This window comes from Geotrypetes seraphini, chromosome 10 (assembly GCF_902459505.1).
Source record: "Geotrypetes seraphini chromosome 10, aGeoSer1.1, whole genome shotgun sequence".
NCBI classification, from domain to species: Eukaryota; Metazoa; Chordata; class Amphibia; order Gymnophiona; family Dermophiidae; genus Geotrypetes; species Geotrypetes seraphini.
This window is the reverse complement of record NC_047093.1, coordinates 10,216,020-10,235,487: the sequence shown is the minus strand read 5'-3', so window position 1 is coordinate 10,235,487 and position 19,468 is coordinate 10,216,020. Positions and strand designations below refer to the sequence as shown.

General features: G+C 44.9%; 1 protein-coding gene across 5 annotated transcripts in view; it reads right to left on the bottom strand.

Moving 5' to 3' along the window:
- The window catches only part of SDK2 (sidekick cell adhesion molecule 2), a 635,450-nt gene that overhangs the window by 107,708 nt on the left and 508,274 nt on the right, over positions 1–19,468 (bottom strand). For all 5 annotated transcript variants that reach the window (XM_033961165.1, XM_033961161.1, XM_033961163.1 and 2 more), the window contains exons 11-18: positions 14,357–14,524; positions 13,083–13,185; positions 9,954–10,130; positions 9,247–9,383; positions 8,318–8,465; positions 7,968–8,108; positions 7,110–7,291; positions 4,036–4,151 (exon numbers count right to left, since the gene is read on the bottom strand). In XM_033961165.1, coding sequence (XP_033817056.1) covers positions 4,036–4,151; positions 7,110–7,291; positions 7,968–8,108; positions 8,318–8,465; positions 9,247–9,383; positions 9,954–10,130; positions 13,083–13,185; positions 14,357–14,524 — 1,172 coding nt within the window. The remainder of the gene's footprint in view (positions 1–4,035; positions 4,152–7,109; positions 7,292–7,967; positions 8,109–8,317; positions 8,466–9,246; positions 9,384–9,953; positions 10,131–13,082; positions 13,186–14,356; positions 14,525–19,468) is intronic.

Genomic DNA, 19,468 nt, shown 5'->3' with positions numbered 1-19,468 from the left:
AACATCTAGGGCAAGGGTAGGCAATTCCGGTCCTCGAGAGCCGAAGCCAGGTCAGGTTTTCAGGATATCCACCATGAATATGTACGAGATGGATTTGCATGCACTGCCTCTTTGAGATGCAAATCTATCTCATGCATATTTATTGTGGATATCCTTAAAACCTGACCTGGCTCCGGCTCTCGAGGACTGGAATTGCCTACTCCTTCACTACACTGTTTATGTTCTCTCCTACACCCATATCTGAAAGACAACACAGTTACCTTCCCAGGTGATGTTAAAACAGGGTTGGGCAACTTTGGCCCAATCCAGTCGGGTTTTCAGGATTTCCCTAATGAATATTCATTGAAAGCAGTGCATGTAAATAGATCTCATGCATATTCATTGGGGAAATCCTGAAAACCTGACTGGATTCCGGTCCTCGAGGACCGGAGTTGCCCACTCCTGTGTTAAAACATAGGGAACTGAATCTTTGGGAAGGTTGTAACAAAACCAGATAGAAATGGAAGGCTCTATTTGTGATTTACAAACAGTTGTGCAGAATATGATCCCTTTTTATACTCTAATAAAAAGATTTAAATACAAAATCATACATGTTTGAGACTTGTGCAAATGAGGACAAAGTCCACGGCTACAGGGTGGGGACAGATATCATAGGGATGGGGCAGGAACGGATTCGGAAGCTGCAGGGATGGGTACAGAGCCTCCGGGGATGGGGATAGGGATACAGACAGTCTGTGGGGGCATGGTGGAGAGCGGGAAGGGACAATATTGGCCCTGTGTCATTCTCTAATCCAGATTCAGGGCTAGATGTGCTAAAGTCTCTGATTGTCTAATGATTGTCGCTGAACTGGTTTAACGACTGATCGAATTTGCCGACCCAATACACATAATGGCTCACAACATGGTTTTCCGTGCAGTTGTACACTCTACAACTCTGGCATGCAAATGAGGTCATTAATATTAAAACCAGCCATCCGATCCATGGCCTAACATGGGGAGGGGCCTTAGATGTCAGAACCAATCAGGGCTTTAGGCAACTCCCTTTGTATCCTGTGATACAAAGGTAGGAACCTAAGACCCTGATTGGCTTAACTGAGAGGGGAGGGGCCTTTGGCGGCTTTAGGCCCTCCTCATATATCCCAGCATACACTGGGAAGGGGAAGGCCCACCATTTTGGAGTGGTGTGCCTGGAGAGCAGGAGGGACTGGGCATCTTGCTGTCATCTATTTTTAAGGTGCAGGTGAGGTTTGGGGAGGGGGTGGGGGGGAGGACAACTGGTGGCAGGAAGGAGTGAGTATCCCTCCTGCTGATGTTTAGTAAAGTGGGGAAAGGGAGGGAAGGGGTCGGTTCGGCGGGGGGCAGTTATTTTGTGTGTGGTAATGCATGCACATCTGTGCCATTAAAAAAAAAAGAAAAAAGAAAGAAGCCCAAGACAGCTGAGTGGCAGGAGGCTACTTTGGGACTTCCACTGCTCAGCTGTTCAGGATTCCCCAAACCGGCTCTGCGCACGTGTCAAAATCGCTTTCACAGCGACCGATTGAATGGGATTACGTCGAACCTCCGCACAAATCATTTGCATGCAAATTGCAAACTTGTTGGAACATCAGTCGCCGTTTCAAAATTGGCCCCCCCAAAATTGGCCCAGAGCGACCCGCACGGTCTCAACAACCGTGTTTTGTGCATCTAGTCCTCAGAGTCAAAACCCTTCATTCCCGAGGGAGGTGGTGGAGAGGAAAATGGTGAGAGGGTTCAAGAAAGCGTGGGATGAACACAGAGGATCTTGAATCAGAAAACGGGAGGGGGGAGGGAAAGATATTTTGTTTATTAAAATACTTAATTATAATATTATAATTACATAATTTGTCTTTTTGTAGTAATTTGGTAAGAGGGGGAGAAAATGATTGTTCTAAGTATAAATTGTATGTTTAATAAAGCATTTTATGAAATATTTATGTTCAGGTAATTGTATTGCATTGCCAAAGTTTAAAAATCAATAAAGATTTATAAAAAAAAAAAAAAAAAAATAATGGTATATATTGAAGAACTAGGCTAGTACTGGGGAGACTTGTAAGGTCAGTGGCCGTTCAGTTGAGGGTTGGCTGGGATGGTTTAGGTGGGCTGGAGTCAGCTTTGACGGAGACTCCAGTAGATGGAACTTAAACAAAGTACCGGGCAGAACTTTGGGTTCTGGCCCAGAAATAGCTACGAAGGAAACTTTAAATTAAATCAGTAACTTAAAGAGAGGGTAAGGTTGGGCAAAATACTGCCATTAAAATCATTTCAAAAGCTCGAAAATTCGATCATGCCACACCACTTTTGATTAACTCCCATTGGCTTCCCATAGATCATCGATTTACTTATAAAATAATGTTACTGATACATAAAACCATAGCTTCCGGTCTACCTGATTTCATCAACAGGTTATTAATCCCCCAAAACCCCCATCGCATATTACGTTCTTCTTATCAAAACCTGTTATCCATTCCCTCTTTAAGACACATTGGCACCATGCGTACTAATATCTTTTCCGTGACAGCCCCTACCATCTGGAACTCAGTACCAAATTATATAAGAGAAATTTCATCCCTTGATAAATTTAAAAGTAGCTTGAAGGCCTTTCTTTTTAAAGACGCATTTGGAGTATAATAGTCCTTTTAAGGACTGTAATGGAACTTCGCTCCTTGCTTTTCTTATTCATTTTAATCTTTTCTACAAAGTGCTAGATTATTTATTTTTTGTTCCCTCCCTTTTGTTTTGATCCTTCTCCCTCTCTTTTTCATTACACAAATGTATTTCTACCCTTTTTCATTTTGTTTCGGTAAGTTAATGTTCGTCTATGTGTCTGACTGTCTGTTTTAATAATTATAATTTGTTTTTTTTAATGTATGCCTTTCTACTCTTTGTTTTTATATATTATGTAAAACCGCTTTGAATTTTGATAAGGCGGTATATCAAATTTTTAAATAAACCTGAAACCTGAAACCAGACTGGATGGACCATTTGGGTCTTTATTTGCTGTCATCTACTATGTTACCTACTTATTAGGCGAAACACAGCAGCACTGTAAGTCAGTAGCTGTTTATTCAAAGTTCACAAAAATAGTTTCAAGTTTCTTTATTTTTGATATACCGTCTATCAAAACAAGAAAGCAATAAAAAAGGTAAATAAAAGTAATATCTTATCAAATATTAAAAAATACTAGACGGATTCACATTGACGTACATAGAACAAAAGGGAACTTGGGGGGGAAGTTTTTTTTAAATACATCGAAGTAAAATTAGCAAAAAAGGTAGGTAAATGGGGGAGTGGTGAGACATCTATAATCTCAAAAAAATCTGACCCTATAAGCCCCTTCTACAAAAAACTGCACTGGCTGCCTATGGAGGCGAGGATTATCTTCAAATTTGCCTGCCTCTGCTTCAAAACCCTAACAGGCTCGTCCCCAATCTACCTGTCAGATCACTTTGTCCGTCCTGGCCCCACCCGCACACGTAACGCCCACTTGTTTGCCTTCCCGTCCCTAAAGTGCTGCATCTACAAGAGATTCCTCGACAGATCCCTGGCGTTCCAGGCATGCAAATGGAACAAATGTCTATCCACTCTCATCTCTAATTCTCCCTCCTACCAAACTTTCAGGAAGTCAATCAAAACCTATCTCTTTGACAAATATCTCTGACTCCCGCCCTCCTTGTAACTCTACTTTTAACTATGCCTTGTACCTCCCACCTTCCTGCACCTCCCACCTACCTGCACCTCCTACCTACCTGCACCCGACTTCCTAAGTCACGCCGATTGACTTGTTTATAACCTCTCTATCTCCTTCTTGCCTGCTCCCGACTTGCTAAGTTATATTGATTGATTGACTTATTTGTAAATTTCGCTGTAGATGTACAGTCTCTTGTCATGTAAACCGCTCTGAACTATTCTGGTACTGCAGTATACAAAAATAAAGTTATTATTATTATTAGGGCGGGGATCGCTTCAACAGAAGCGTTTGGTGCTTAAAATATTAGTCCAACATGTTTTGGCACTTACCTTGTACCCCTGGTTAATGCCATTGATAAACTGCGGGCTGGGGGGGTTCCACGTGAGCCTTATGGTGGTGGAATTGATGGCTTCAGCCTGTACGTTCCCTGGAGGCACGGTGGGCACTGAGGGAAAGAAGAGACATTTTTACTTTCCAGCAGCTCTTGATTATTCAATGCGCCAGTAAACAGAGGACCCCCAGAGGCTTCATTCCCATCCCAGTGCATTCTGGTAGTTAAGAGCACTGACCTTAGACCAGGGGTGTCCAACCTTTTGGCTTCCCTGGGCCGCATTGGCCGAAAAAAAATGTTTCTGGGGCCGCGCAAATGCGCAAACAGAGGAGGGAGCCGGCGAGACAGTAAACACCCGGGGGCAGCAGAGGAAAACACTGCATCACCCTCGACCGGGGCCGCACAAAATATTTCTCGGGGCCGCATGCGGCCCTCAGGCCACAGGTTGGACACCCCTGCCTTAGACCCTGCTTTTCTTTAAAGTGGAGATGTGAGACTGGTCATCCTATGGTGGACAAGGGACGTCTTGGTCTCCAACCTTTTGCATGGAAAAGGCCGCGGTGTGACTACGAAAGAGCTCTGATGACTACCAAAAGATTTCAAGCTTCCACTTACTACTAAGTCTATAAACTGCCTTGACATCTCGTTGAACAGGCTTTTCCAATTCAGTTGGACGGCTCGGATATGGTCGCATGAAAATTTTTTCAATTTTTTTTTAATCTTAATTTTTTTTTTCTTGTTTTGTTTTTGAGGAATAGATCATTTTATTGTACGTTTTATCAATTTTGTGAACCGCTCTGTTCTTGTATAAGGAACGGCGGTGTATTGAGTAAAATAAACTATAAACCTGCTTTTTCAGACTGAGTGTTAAACATGAAAAATTAATGCAAATGTTGACCCTACAACAATTTAAGGATATACTGTATATACTCAAATATAAACCAGGATTTTGGGGCCCAAAAATTGGCCCACAAATGGGGGTTCCGATTTATATTCGAGCCTACGCCCCCTCCCAGAATTATTTCTGTCCGCCACCACCAGGCTCTGCACCCTGTCCCCTCCCTGCCCTAGCCTCATACCTCATCTGCCGATCCCTGACGGAGGTGCAGCGGGTGGGAGTGAACTTTCCGAGCTCCTGCACCGCTGCCGCGAAATAGTTTCTTCGGCCGCTGAGCAGCACAAGCAGGAGTGCGATTTGGCGCTGCTGCTGGGTGCCGAGCGGCTTCTTGTGGGAGCCAGTAAGTAAGCCGCTCAGCACCCAGCAGCAGCGCCAAATCGCACTCCTGCTCGTGTTGCTCAGCGGCTGAAGAAACAATCTCGCAGGAGCCGGTTAGCAGTGGGGCAGGAACTCGGAAAGTTTGCTCCTGCCAGCTGCACCTCCACCAGGGATCAGCAGATGAGGTATGAGGCTAGGGCAGGGAGGGGGGCAGGGTGCAAAGTATGATGGGGAAGGAAAAAAGGAAAGGTGCTGGGTGCAGAGCCTGACAGGGGAGGGAGGGAAGGAAGGGAGCTGGGTGCAGTGCCTAACAGGGGAGGGAGGGAAGGAAGGGAGCTGGGTGCAGTGCCTAACAGGGGAGGGAGGGAAGGAAGGGGGCTGGGTGCAGTGCCTAACAGGGCAGGGCACTTGAATATTAAGTCGCATGACTTATATTTGAGACAACCATTTTTCCTCCTTTTTGGGGGGGGAAATGGGTTCTCGACTTATATCCGGATCGACTTATATTTGAGTATATACTGTATTCTGAAAACTCGCTTTACTCTGGTTTGTCAACAGTAGCAAATTCCTTAAGCGCTGAGGCTTTTCCTGCCCCCCCAGTGTTAATATATGCCGTATGAAAATTTGAATATTTCATAAAACATGTGAAGAGTAAATTTAATTACTAGAGGTGGCATTATCGCACAGTGGGTTTATTTCATATATAGAGTGATTTTTATTGCCACTGTCCCAATTAGCACATGGCCATTAATTCAGAAAATGGAAAATTGGCCATTTTTCACCTGCTGTATAAATGCCTTAACAAGCCCAGTAGCCCGTTCTCACAGTGGCCAATCCAGATCCCTAGTACCTGGTCAAAACCCAAACAGTAGCACCATTCCCTACAGAATCTCAAAGAATAGCAAGATTCCAGAATCCTAGAGAGTAATAAGATTCTAGAATCCCAAAGAGTAGCAACATTCCATGCTACCAACCCAGCAGATGCTGGATAGGGAGAGCAGGGAAGCGGTGCTGCTGGACAGGGCGGAGAGACAGACAGACAGCGGGCAGGGAGAGAGACAGGAAGAAAGACAGACAGACAGACAGGGGGCCAGGGAGAGAGACAGAAAGAAAGACAAACAGGCAGGGGGCAGGGAGAGAGACAGAAAGAAAGACAGACGGGGGAGAGGGACAGATAGAAATAAATAAATAAATACAGACAGGGGGACAGAGACAGAAAGAAAGACAGACGGGGCCAGGGAGAGAGACAGAAAGAAAGACAGACAGACAGGGGGCCAGAGAGGGAGAGAGAGAGAGACAGAAAGAAAGACAAATAGGCAGGGGGCAGGGTGAGAGATAGAAAGAAAGACAGACAGGGGGACAGGGACAGAGACAGAAAGAAAGACAGACGGGGGCCAGGGAGAGAAACAGAAAGAAAGACAGACAGGGGGAGAGGGACAGATAGAAAGAAAGAAAGACAGACGGGGGCCAGGGAGAGAAACAGAAAGAAAGAAAGAAATGCCTAAGTCTACACATCTATTCTAGCACCCGTTATTTTAACGGGCTAAAAAACTAGTATATAATAAACCAATAAACATTCTTATTAAAAACTGACAAGTACCAGAATGTCCTGAGATGAGAGCTTGCCTCATTTTCTTCCAGTTTAGAAGATGCTACATACAATCTTAACACAAATCTGAGCTGCCACTTAACGCCCTTAAGTTTTATATCGTGGTTGAGGAGAAGAGAGAGACGAGGACATTGAGAGAAAGAGACATGAAAAGGACAGTCACTATGAGAGCAAGAAAGAGAGAGAGAGGGAGGCCAAGACACTTTAGAAAGGCCAAAAGAGAGCCAAGCCGCTCTCCAAACCCCACCTCCCTGAAGCGTCCATTCGGTCACTTTGGAACTGTAGACCCCCAGCCCAGCGCTGTTGTAGGCTGCCACCTCTATCTCGTAGTTGGTCCAGATGATGAGATCCTCCAGGATTAAATTGGTGACATCGGGGTTGGAAATGTTCTTGTACTGGTAGCCGACGGGTAGGCCAGAGAGACAGTATCTAGGGAAGGAGAACCAATATTTCCATATCACCTCATACTGGAAGCCCTTTTGACCCGTTGTGAAACAATAATTATTCTTACAGGGAGAATAAGCCTATTATTTTGTATAGCAATAAAATAAATATTCCGCTCGGTGATATAACTTCCCTTTGTAATATGATTATATGATACATGTTATGACTGTAGATATCATCTGTGCTGAATAATATACAGCCATGTTCTCACTAATGATACTGGCAGTGTGATACAGTGGATATTGTGTAATAAGAGCTTCTATACTGCTAATGACTGGGGAGTCGATTCAGAGCGGTCTATATGAGCTTCTGTAAAGGTGGTACAATACATGAGCTTTTGTAGCGATGTTATAATACAGAGTTATCTTACCTCTGATGCAACAAATACATTAATACACAATAATCACTTCTACAAGCACAATAAATATGCATGAGATCTCAAGGAGGCAGTGCATGCAAATCCATCTCATACATATTCATTGTGGCTATCCTGAAAACCTGACCTGCCTCTGGCTCTCCAGGACTGGAATTGCCTACCCCTGATCTAGCATTAATATTTTGGGCATCCTCTTCGTTTCTTTTTGCGTTATTCTCACCACCTCTCTTTACACACTCTCTGCTCCTCCCTTCTCCCCCCCCCCCCTCTTTTGCAGTGGCCAACCTTATGATGAAGCCCTTCATTATGCCGTTCTGGTGGTTCTCCGGCGGTGGTTGCCACTGGATCATGATGGACTGGTTGGTTCTCCCGCTGGCGATGACGTTCTGCGGGGATGCAGTGGGTGGTTCCTCTGGGAGGGACACTCTGGGACAGAAAGAGGACATAATCCAGAGCTGCCACATCGCCTCCCACCCTCCTTAGCCAGAAGCTTCGCAAGGCAGAGATAAAAGTGAGAAGCTGGTTGTGGGAGGTGAGTGATGAAGGGAGGTGGGAGTGGCAAGAGAGAGAATGAAACTTGGAAGGCTGAGAGGGTGGGAGTAATGGAGGGGGGGGAACAGCTGTTCCTCTCGTACCTTTCCGTGTCTTTGCTGAATTGGCCTTTTCCCACGTCGTTAAGAGCGCAGAGACGGAACTGGTAGGATCTGGCTGGGATGAGTCCTCGCACAGTGATGGACGTGGACTCGGGGTCAATGTGGGAGAGAAGCACAGTCCAAGGGGCATCTGAAACACAGACACATCTGTCAAGACATTAGACGCACCAGGCGTGTTCAATGCCCTGCAAGGATGCTCGTCCACCTCGAAGTTTGCCGGGCTGTGGTGAAGGAGCCGTGTCTGCAATTTGGGGGAACCAGCAAAAGAGACCTATAGAACTGAGAGAGGAAGAATCTCTCCTAAATTTTAAAAGGCCCATTATTTGCAATTGGCTTTTTTTGCATTGCCATCATTTCATTTCATTTTTTGAAGAATGTCAGATGTATGACAGGTACACCCTCCTCTACTAACGCACAGCGTGGGTTTTAGCGCCGGCAGCGGCTCTGACGCTCATAGGAATTCTATGAGCTTTGGAGCAATTGCCGCCACTGTGGACGCTAAAACCCGCGCTACATGTCAGTAAAGAAGGGGGGGGGTTAGTTTTTGGGTTTTTTTTGTCTTTCAAATGGAGTTTCTGTCGTTACTTTGATTGGATTCTTAACCGCTTTGATCCTTTTTGGCAAACTGGGCAGCATATAAAGATTTTAATAAACAGAAACAAACATAAACCTTCCCCTCTTTCTAAGAACAGTGTTGACGGTTATTTACAGCATGTTTCAGGTGGTTTCAAAGGCAGAGGGGTAGCTTGTTTCTATGAATTCTCTGGGAAACATAATTAAAATGTATTCAGATTGGAAACAAAAGCAACAGCAGGCATGCCTGAGATTGTGAACGTTGGGTGTGAGAGTTTGCAAAGTACTTCCCCCCCCCCCCTCCCCGTGTGCGTGAGAGGCAGAGGATGTGGGCTTACTGTTCTCGGACACCTCCACGATGTACCGGATCAGAGGACTGTTTCCGTCAAAGGGTTTAGCCCAGGTCAGGTTAATGGCTCGTTTCTCCAGAGCGCTCAGCGACGCCACCGGGTGTTCAGGACCATGTGGCAGCTGCCTGAAGGAGAAAGCAGACCCGCGTCACCGGGTGGTTCATGCCATCAACATATGCAGCAAAGGAGTCTGGGCTGCGGAGGACACGGCGAAAAGGCGCGAAACCGTTCCGTTACTTTCTGACAAATTTGTCTTCTGTAATTGGATAGGGCAGAAGGGCAGACCTTCAGATGCTGCAAGTGACATTAGGACTAGAGAATGACACGGGGGACAAATTTTCCCCCATTCCCACGGGAACTCATTTTCTCCATCCCCACGAGCTCTTTTCCTGCCACTGCTCCATCCTCGTCTGCACAAGCCTCAAACACTTTAACGTCATACATAAGTGTTTGAGGCTTGTACGGTTAAGGTAGAGCTTACAGGAATGGAGCAGGGACAGCAGAAAAAATCACAGGGAGGGGGAAATTGAGTTCCAAATTTGTCCCTGTGTCATTCTCTAGTTAGGACACCATCTCATGGGTCCTTCTTATGATGAACACAGCACTTTCTGACTAACCCTCCCTCTCTCTCTTTCGGGGAAGGGGGGGGGGGCGTGTTTTACAATCAGAAACCAGCCAGGGTGCGGAGGACTCACCTGACCCGTAGGTGTGCATTGCGAGAGTCATTTCCTCCAGCAGACAGTACCCCGCAGGTGTAGGTACCGATATCTCCTGACCAGGTCTGAGAGATGTGCAGCGTTCCATCTGCATCCAGCCGTATCCTGGGGATGCCATCCAGGCTCAGAGCTGATCCATCCTTCTCCCACACATACCTCGAGAGAGAGAGATTATTACACCCCGCTTCACTTTCTTACAAAGAAGACAATCAGCATGAGGCGTCTGGCCTTTATTAACCCTGCAGGAAACAACTGGTGTTCAAAAGTCTAGTCTTGATATCTGCCTCTGCATGTTTCTCTCTTTGCTCTATGAGTCTTTCAAGCTATCTCTCTGCCTTCGCCTTTGTGGGGTTTTTTTTTTTTTTGCTTCTCACTTCAAGATGTAATTATAAACTGTCTTTATATAACAAGAAAACCTTGTCAAAGAGAACACAGATGTTTTTACAAATCTTCACATTTTCAATTCTGGACTTTTTGGTGGCAGTGGATAGGGAGGTGATGGGGGGGAGGGGAGGAGCTCCTCTGTTTTTCTAGCTTGGTTATCTCTGGCCTCCTGCCTCATGTATCCCTCCCCACACATCATGCCCAGACCTCAGAGGTCACCGCCGTGGCAGAAGCTCTCATCCTGCCCTCTCTGGGCATGAGGTCTGCTCCTTTTACAACAAAATCCAGACTGGTCCCAGAAGAAGGTGAGATCCAAAACTGAATTCCTTAATGCCCCTAGTGTACGGGCCTCTTCGATCACATCTCGCTAATTCTGCGTGCTCTCCATTGGTTACCGATCGACCTTAGAATCGAATTTCAGGTCTTATGTACCATCTTTAGGCTGCTGCAGAATAACTGGCCGACAGTGTTGCGCTCTGGTCTACCAGACTATCAACCATCACGCACGTTACGTTCCACAGACGGGGGCGAGTTTGAAAGTGCTATCTTTGAGCTCTGCGGAGCTATCTGTTACTTGTAAAACTATCTCCCCCTCTTCCATTAAACTGAATGACTCTAGGAGCGTCGGGAGCAGCGTGGGTCATTCAGCGCGGCCCTCTGCGCTACAAACTGCTAGCGCGGTTTAATGGAAGAGGGGGGTATGTTTTCCATACAGGGTCCAGTTTGCTGGAATGATCTTCCTTTGGAGTTAAGACAGGCTCCTACTTTGGCTCAGCTCAGGAAAGGTGTGAAAACCGTCTCATTTACACATCGATTTATGAGGTTATAAATCTGCTTGAGGTGGGTTTTTATTGAATACTTTTTTTTAGTTGTATGATCTGCAGTTTTTAGGATGTTTTATACATTTGTTTTTAGCTTTTGTCATATAGTTTTTGTCATTTTTGTCTTGTTCTATTTTGGTTTTTGATTATGTATGTAATTTTGGAACCCGCTTAGCATTGTTGGATTTGCGGGCTATATATATTTTAAAGAAAAGAAAGAGTAGACTTTATGTGGCAGTGAATCTAATCTAATCTAATCTAATCTAATCCTTAGGTTTGTATACCGCATCATCTCCACATTCGTAGAGCTCGACACGGTTTACAATAGGAGAAATAGGAAGGAACTACAACAGAGGGTTAGAGGTAGAAGTGTGAAGAAAATTTAGAGGACTTGGGATGCCAAGATATAAGAGTTTCCTTGATTCCTAAATTGGAGGGAGACTTACATTTTTTGAGAAAAGCCAGGTTTTCAGATGTTTGCGGAAAACTTGGAGAGAGTTCAAGTTCCGAAGAGGGGAGGTAAGGTTGTTCCAGAGCTCAGTGATTTTGAAGTGGAGGGAGGTCCCTAGCTTTCCTGTGTGGGAAATGCCTTTTAGCGAGGGGAAGGATAGTTTTAATTTGTGGGAGGATCTGGTGGTATTAGGGTTTGATGAATTCCAAGAAAGAGGGATAAAGGGAGGGAGGATACCATATAGGATTTTGAAAGTTAAACAGGCACATTTATAGTGGACCCTGGCGATTATCGGAAGCCAGTGGAGCTTGGCCAGGAGCGGGGAGACATGGTCAAATTTACTTTTAGCGAAGATGAGCTTGGCTGCGGCATTCTGAATCCGTTGGAGTCTGTGGAGTTTTTTCTTAGTTAGGCTTAAGTAGATAGAGTTGCAATAGTCCAATCTGGAGAGGATGATGGATTGGACAAGTAGGGTAAAATGTTTTTGATGGAAGCAGGATCTAACTTTCCTCAGAATTTTGGCTGCAATATTTAGAGAAACAACGTGGAAATTCTAGCGATGGGAAACGGATATGGAAATCCAACAGATGGAGGGTCAAAAGATGTTTTGACGAGCCCTTCTGGCCCTCACATCCTTCTGATGGTTTTGGTCAGTTACTAGTGACCTGGATTGACCACCGTAAGGACAGGCTACTGGGCTTGATTGACCCAGTAAGGCTATTCTTATGTTCTTAATGCCCATCCCTACTGCACTGTCCACACAGACATAAGCAGGTTCCTTCCTGGCCGCACTGTTCATATTTCTCTCCAGTGCTTTACGTTACAAATACTCACAAGTGGTTGTTTACTCAAGTACCACAATACAGAACAGACTGTGTGTGAAGAAACGGCTCCGAAGGATCTTAGAGACTGGTTAGGGGGGGATCTGACTAGTGCCAAATTGTGATGATGGGTTCAGTAACCTGGACACCTGTCCACTGGAAAGAGGACCAAGACCACCAACTCATTTTGCATCGCACATCAACCAACTTTCAGGTGGTGATATTTACACACTGCAGCTGGATTTAAATTGATGACTCATGGGTAGCAGGTTCTGTCATTCTGTGCCAATCTCCTGAGTCACTGAACATGTCTGTCCATCCCCATCCCCCCGCCCCAAACCATACAAAAATCTGAGACAGCTAAGTGTGTGGGAGTGTATGGCGCAGTGGTCAGAGCCAAAGCCTCAGCACGCTGAGGTCGTGGATTCAAATCCCACGCTGCTCACTGTGACCCTGGGCAAGCCACTTGCCCCAGGCCACAAGCCCAATTGCCCCAGGTACATTAGCCCAACGGGACAGTTAGGGAAGATGCTTGAGTACCTGAATGTAAATCACTTTAGGCTTGGACTGGTATATAAATACTTAAATTTATAAAAAAAAACAAAGAGTTGGAACAACACATGAGACATACCTGATGCTTACACTGGGGTCATGGCTCACTCCACAGCTCATGGAGGCCTTAGTACCTTTAATTACACTCTGATCCTGTGGTGGGTCCATGATCCGGGTGCGGGCTGGAAGAAACAAGAGAGGAAAAATGAAATTCTCTGCGACTTAATGAAACAATCAGAATGATTTTTTTTTTTTTTTTTTTGGGGGGGGGGTCATCTCCAGCCGGGATTTTCTAGGTGGCATGAGACCTTAGGTCTTCTCCAGGAGGGACAGAGCAGATTTTCGGAACAATCTGCAATGCAGACTGACCCATATTCTTATGTTATTTGCACCTATTTGCAAGTTATTTCTCACAGGAAAGCCTGACCAGGCAGCGGAGAATTAGAATCTACAAGAAAGGCTAGAAGAAGGAACATCTTCCTTCAGCGCATAAGAAGGCTTAACATGAACGACTCAAAAGAAATAAGAAACGTATTTTGGAGTCTCAGCCTATATAACACTGGGGGGTAAATAAATGATAGAAACATGACGGCAGATAAAGGCCAAATGGCCCATCCGCAGCATCCACTATCTCCTCCTCTCCCTATTGGCTAAGGCTCTTAACATTTGCATCTCCTCTTCCTATAGGCTAAGACTCTTTACACCCACATTGTGAGGTCATAGAGCTTTATGATTATAGAAACAGAAACATGATTGCAAATAATGTTCTTCATCTAGTCTACCCATCTGCAATAACCATTATCTCTTTCTCTCTCCGAGAGATCCCATGTGCCTATCCCAGGCCCTTTTGAATTCAGACACAGTCTCTGTCTCCACCACCTCTTCTAGGAGACTGTTCCACGCATCTAAAAAAGTATTTCCTCAGAATACTCCGGAGCCCATCGCCTCTTAACTTCATCCTATGCCCTCTCATTCCAGAGCTTCCTTCCTTTCAAATAAAAGAGACTCTACTCATGTGCATTTATGCCACGTAGGTATTTAAACGTCTCTATCATATCTCCCCTCTCTGAATGGTCCATCCAGTTTGCCCAACAGTCACGCTCGGAGAAACACAGAAACAGCAAAAAAAATGAAGGTAGCTAAAGACCACATGGCCTATCCATGCCATCTACTATCCCAGTGTCTCGCAAACTTTGCCAAGCCGTGGCACACTAAACGTGGTGGCCGTGGCCTGAGGCATCCAGAAGTGTGCAGACGTCGATGTGATGGATCAGTTTATCTTCCTGTGATGGGAGACAAATGATAAGGGCTAGACTCAGGACCTTATCCCTTTCCCCCAGTATCTGTTATTACCCCAAATGACAACATCTGCAGAGGCCTCGTCCACTCCACGTGAGTTGGTGGCCAAGCAAGTGTAGGTGCCGGCATCAGAGAGGTGGGCTGGACTCATCAGCAGGCTGCCGGACTCGAGCAAGGTGAAGCGAGGGAGCTGGACAGAGCCACTGGCCAGGATCCGGTCCCCTGGAATGAAGAGAGACAGAAAACCCGGGTGAAAATCTGGGGATAGGGTTGACAGTGCAATGGAGGAACTTAGAGACGGGAACCCCCAGGAAGTGGATGACAAAAGACATTCTATGGATTTTCAGTCTGGTAAAATAACCCCAGCATGAACCCCTCTCCCAGACCCCATGGGTAGCAAATGAATTCTCCAAAATGGAATGCACCCTTAATGATTTTACACACTTCCTCCCCCAGCTAAAAGCCTCTCTGTATAGTAATGCTTCTTCACCTGCAACCTCAGTGAACCCAGCACAATTCAAGGCAAACGACGAGGCTCTTATGTCTCTGCTGTGTGCCAAGGCCCAGATGAGCCCAATGGGTGTGTGGGATCTGACCACAAACTCACTACAGCACACTGTTCTGAGCCACAGGGCCTCTTAGCGTCAAACAACTAAGGGGCCGATAGTCAAACCCTAAGTAATGGCTCCTGGTCATTTTAAATTCCTTGACCGGGGCTAACCGGATACATTCACTGGCACTTAATTGGGCCATTGAAAATGCCCGGTTAGCTCCTAAGCTCAAACCAGATACTTTGTGGATGTTCCAGGAGCGGAGTTGGCACTTAGCCAGATAAGAGATGCTATTCAGCCCCTAACTAGGAAAACCGCATAAATGGGACTGCATATAACACAGTCCTATCTTTATGCGGTTCATCATAGCTGCCTAAGTGCTGAATATTGCTGTGTATGCCCAAATATTCAATGCTGATGCCCGGACACGGCCCACCATTGAATATCCAGGAATAAAACTAGCGGTGGACAGATTCAAGATGGCCGACTGACCCGACACACTGAGATTCCACTCTTCTCATTTTGGGCCCACCACTAAATATCCAGGGATAAAACCAGTGGTGGACAGATTCAAGATGGCCGACTGACCTGACACACTGAGATTCCGCTCTTCTCATTTTGGTATTTTTTCTACAATAATTATGCCAAAACATTGGAGGAAGGCTGCTGTTCACTCCTCTCCTGCCACTAGAGCAACTGACAAATTCATGCAGAGACTCAGCTCATAGATGACTCTGAACAACGCTGAGAGCCCGCTTAAGGAATTGATGTTGAGTGGAGGACGATTGTCTTCTTTTGGGCACGAAGTCATCGTCAGCCAAAACACTGGATCTCTGCCTCCTCAGCCACAGTCTGGACACCTGGAACGCGCTTCCCGGAGAGGTAATAAGACAGAGTACAATTCTGGGGTTCAAAAAGGGACTGGATGACTTCCTGGAAGCAAAGGGGATAACAGGGTACAGATAGAGGTTTACCGTACATTGAGCGAATAGGGTATGGATATTTTAGGTTAGGTAGGGAACACTTTCAGGTCGTGGACCTGGGGGGCCGCCGCGGGAGCGGACTGCCGGGCACGATGGACCCCTGGTCTGACCCGGCAGAGGCAACACTTATGTTCTTATGTTCTTATGTTCTTGTCAGCATACTACCCTAACGTTGGCAGTGACGCCATGGAGCGAGGAGAGATGGAACAGCACTGGGCAGATGTGGTACAGAGACCCAAAACTTGCTTCAAAGAGTGGTTGGTGAGCATTCCCTTGAATATGATTCCTTTGATCTGACTTTCCAACTTTTCGTACAGTTCCCCCTTCTGAGTTTACCCTGGAGTTTGATCTGGCAAACTCTTGTGGATCTGGGGAAGTCTATGATAACTCAAAATAATTCTTTTCATGAAAGAATGGTAAAAGTAGAATGTCAGATAGATGAAGATAACCTGGAGCGTCAAACATTGTCTAATAAGATTCTAGAGATAGTAAAAGAAATTGAAAGACCTTAAAGCAGCTCAGGCTGCTTTTATTAAGGATATAAACGATCTTCGAAGTAGAAATGAGGTTTGGAAAATTCTGTTAGAAGTAATAATTTGTGCTTCTTAAACTTTTCACGATTGAACCTTGTATCACCTAAAGCAGGGGGGGTCTCCAAAGTACGGCCTGCGGGCTAATCTGGCCCGTGATATGATTTTATCCGGCCCACAGAAGAATTATGCGTAAATGTGCCAAATGGACTAATTTTCCAATGAGAATCCACAAAAAACCCCACAGGGTGTTGATAGATTTCAAATGCATTAATTAAAATTATGTTCAAAATATATTGATATTCCATATTATGTTAATATTAATATTATTCACAACTTTATTTAATACTGAATCATAATTGTATACCTCGCGGTATTTTTTTGTACTTTGTTCAGCCTCGATCGACAGTGTCAATTCGCGGCATTGTAGGTAGCTCTGGTGCTATGACTAATCTTTAAATTGAATCTGGAAGTTCGTTACTAGTCGTTACGGTTAATTGTCCATAAGAATACTTGCAGTGGTGGCAGCGTAATACTCAACTTGTTATTGCATAAATTTATATTTAAAGGTTGCGTATTCACTTATTCACATATTTGCTTGTACGGAGTTCTCGTGATTTTAATCATGGTTTTATTATAATTTGTGATGAAAATTTGCTGGTAGCGTTCGTTGCCATTAATATACGATAATTTAATCTCACATACTCTGTAATTAGTTTATAAAATTTTCTGCTTTCAATAAAATTCATATATCTAGAGTTATTTTTTCTTTTTCTTTTTTTTACTACGGTCCGCTGAAAAGCGCTCGAGTACCCAATGTGGCCTTCATGGCGAAAGATTTGGAGACCCCTGACCTAAAGAGATGTTAGAGAGATGTATATATTACGAAGTGTTGCAAGTTCCATCAGAGCAAATTCCACCTTTAACTTGGGTTTATTATTTACTCTTATCTAAGAGTTCGGAAGCAAATTAAGACGATCGGCAGGAGTTGGAAGATCCCTTAGTAGGGTTACCATATGGCTCCAGAAAAAGGAGGATGGACGGAGACATCCATGTTTTACTTCCACTGAAAGCAATGGAAGTAAAACCCGGATGTCTCAACACACCCTCCTTTTTCTGGAGCCATATGGTAACCCTATGAGATGTCTCAGCAATTTTACAGACATTTGAAACTGAAGTAGTGATTTGTTCTCCTCTCATAGAATCATTGTGTTGGCACCAAACAAACAATGGTTATTGAACTTATTTTTCAGACGGAAAGAGGAACTTTTTTATGGTTTAAATATTTGGGTTCTTTATGGGGTTGTACTGTTGTGGGTTCTCCAAGGGGAGTAATTTTTGGTAAAGCAGCAGCTTGTGGGGTATTTGATCAAAGGAAATGTCTTTTATTTCATGATAGGGCATAAATGTATTATGCAGTTTGGGTTACAGAAAGAATCTCCAAGTTTCTGGCATTGGAGGAACCAGTTGCATCGTTTACTTTTGTTTGAGATTTGGGAGGTTAAGCGATCGTCTAGAAGAACTCGTCTTTTTATGGAAGTTTGGGGTCCGTATATTCAAAAACTTTCACCTAGAGCAAGAAGTTTAATTCTCAATGATTTACGTTGAAGCTAAGATTGTTAAAATTACATTCCAGTTCTTTATTTTTCTCAGCTTTCATCTGGGGAGGGGGACTTGATTATGGGATGGAAGGGAGGAAGTGGGGGGTTGGGATTATGGTTTATTATATAAAATGTTTGATGGAAAGATAGAATTTTATATAATATATGGATTAGAATTTTAACATTTGTGAATTATTTATTTGTAAAGAATTTCTTTCTGTATAATTTATATGTATTTTTACTTTATTCCTTTAATAAATGTTTGAACATTTAGAATGAGGGGGGAAGGGGAAGGGGGGAAGGGGAGGGGATCAAGGGGGGAGGGTGTAGAATTGAATGGATTAGGTCATATGGAATGATAGAAATATACATGGAATATTATTATTGTGAATCTAATTGCAATGAATATCTTTTTGTATTATATTATTGTATATTTATTTGATTCCTTCAATAAAATGTTATAAACTAAAAATTTGTGTTTTTCTTGATGTCACTCGAGATACTCAAAATGTAGAAAACATTTTATATTCATGTTCCTTGTTTTTCTTACCCAGGTGCATCACTTTGCATTTGTCTATGTTAAACTTCTTCTAGACAAATGCAAAGTGATGCGAAAGTTCTATCCAGAAAGGTTTTGTATTTACAATTGGTAATGCTTGGGTAGGCAAAAAGATAGCGGCTTCTGGTTTGTCTTATAGGGCTGTAGAATATGAAGTGTGATAGCAAGTACGTAGGACTTAGTCCCCAAACTACCGTATTTGCCGGCGTATAAGACGACTGGGCGTATAAGACGACCCCCCAACTTTTAGTTAAAATATAGAGTTTGTTATATACTCGCCGTATAAGACTACCCCTTCTTCCGCACACCTTCTCTCCCGCCCCGGGTGCAGCACAGCCGGCCAGGTCCCCTTACTTTTGTGGCACTTCCCCGACCGACCGATAACAGCCCAGGTCCGACAAACCTCCCTGCCCTTAACCGCGAATCTAAATTACCTTCTTACAGCTGCTGTAAGAAGGTAATTTAGATTCGCGGCTACAGGGCAGGGAGGATTGTCGGACCCGGGCTGTTATCGGTCGGTCGGGGAAGTGCCACAAAAGTAAGGGAACCTGGCCGGCTGTGCTGCAACCGGGGCGGGGCGGCCGCCCCTCTCTCTTGGTACCGCGAGGCTACTCTCCTTCTCCTTACCTGCCATGCCTGCAGCACAGAGCCGAACGGAAGTCTTCCCGACGTCAGCGCTGACGTCGGAGGGAGGGAGGGCTTTGTTTAAGCTTTGTTTAAGCCCTCCCTCCCCTCCGACGTCAGCGCTGACGTCGGGAAGACTTCCGTTCGGCTCTGTGCTGCAAGCAGAGAAGGTAGGGAGAAGAAGAGCCGCGTACATCCAGAAGACTGAGCATCCAGCCCCGCAGGAGCCCCGCGACCCTAGGTGCGTCCCCGTGCAGCTCTCTAAACAGTACCCGGCGTATAAGACGACCCCCGACTTTGGGGAGGATTTTAAGGTAC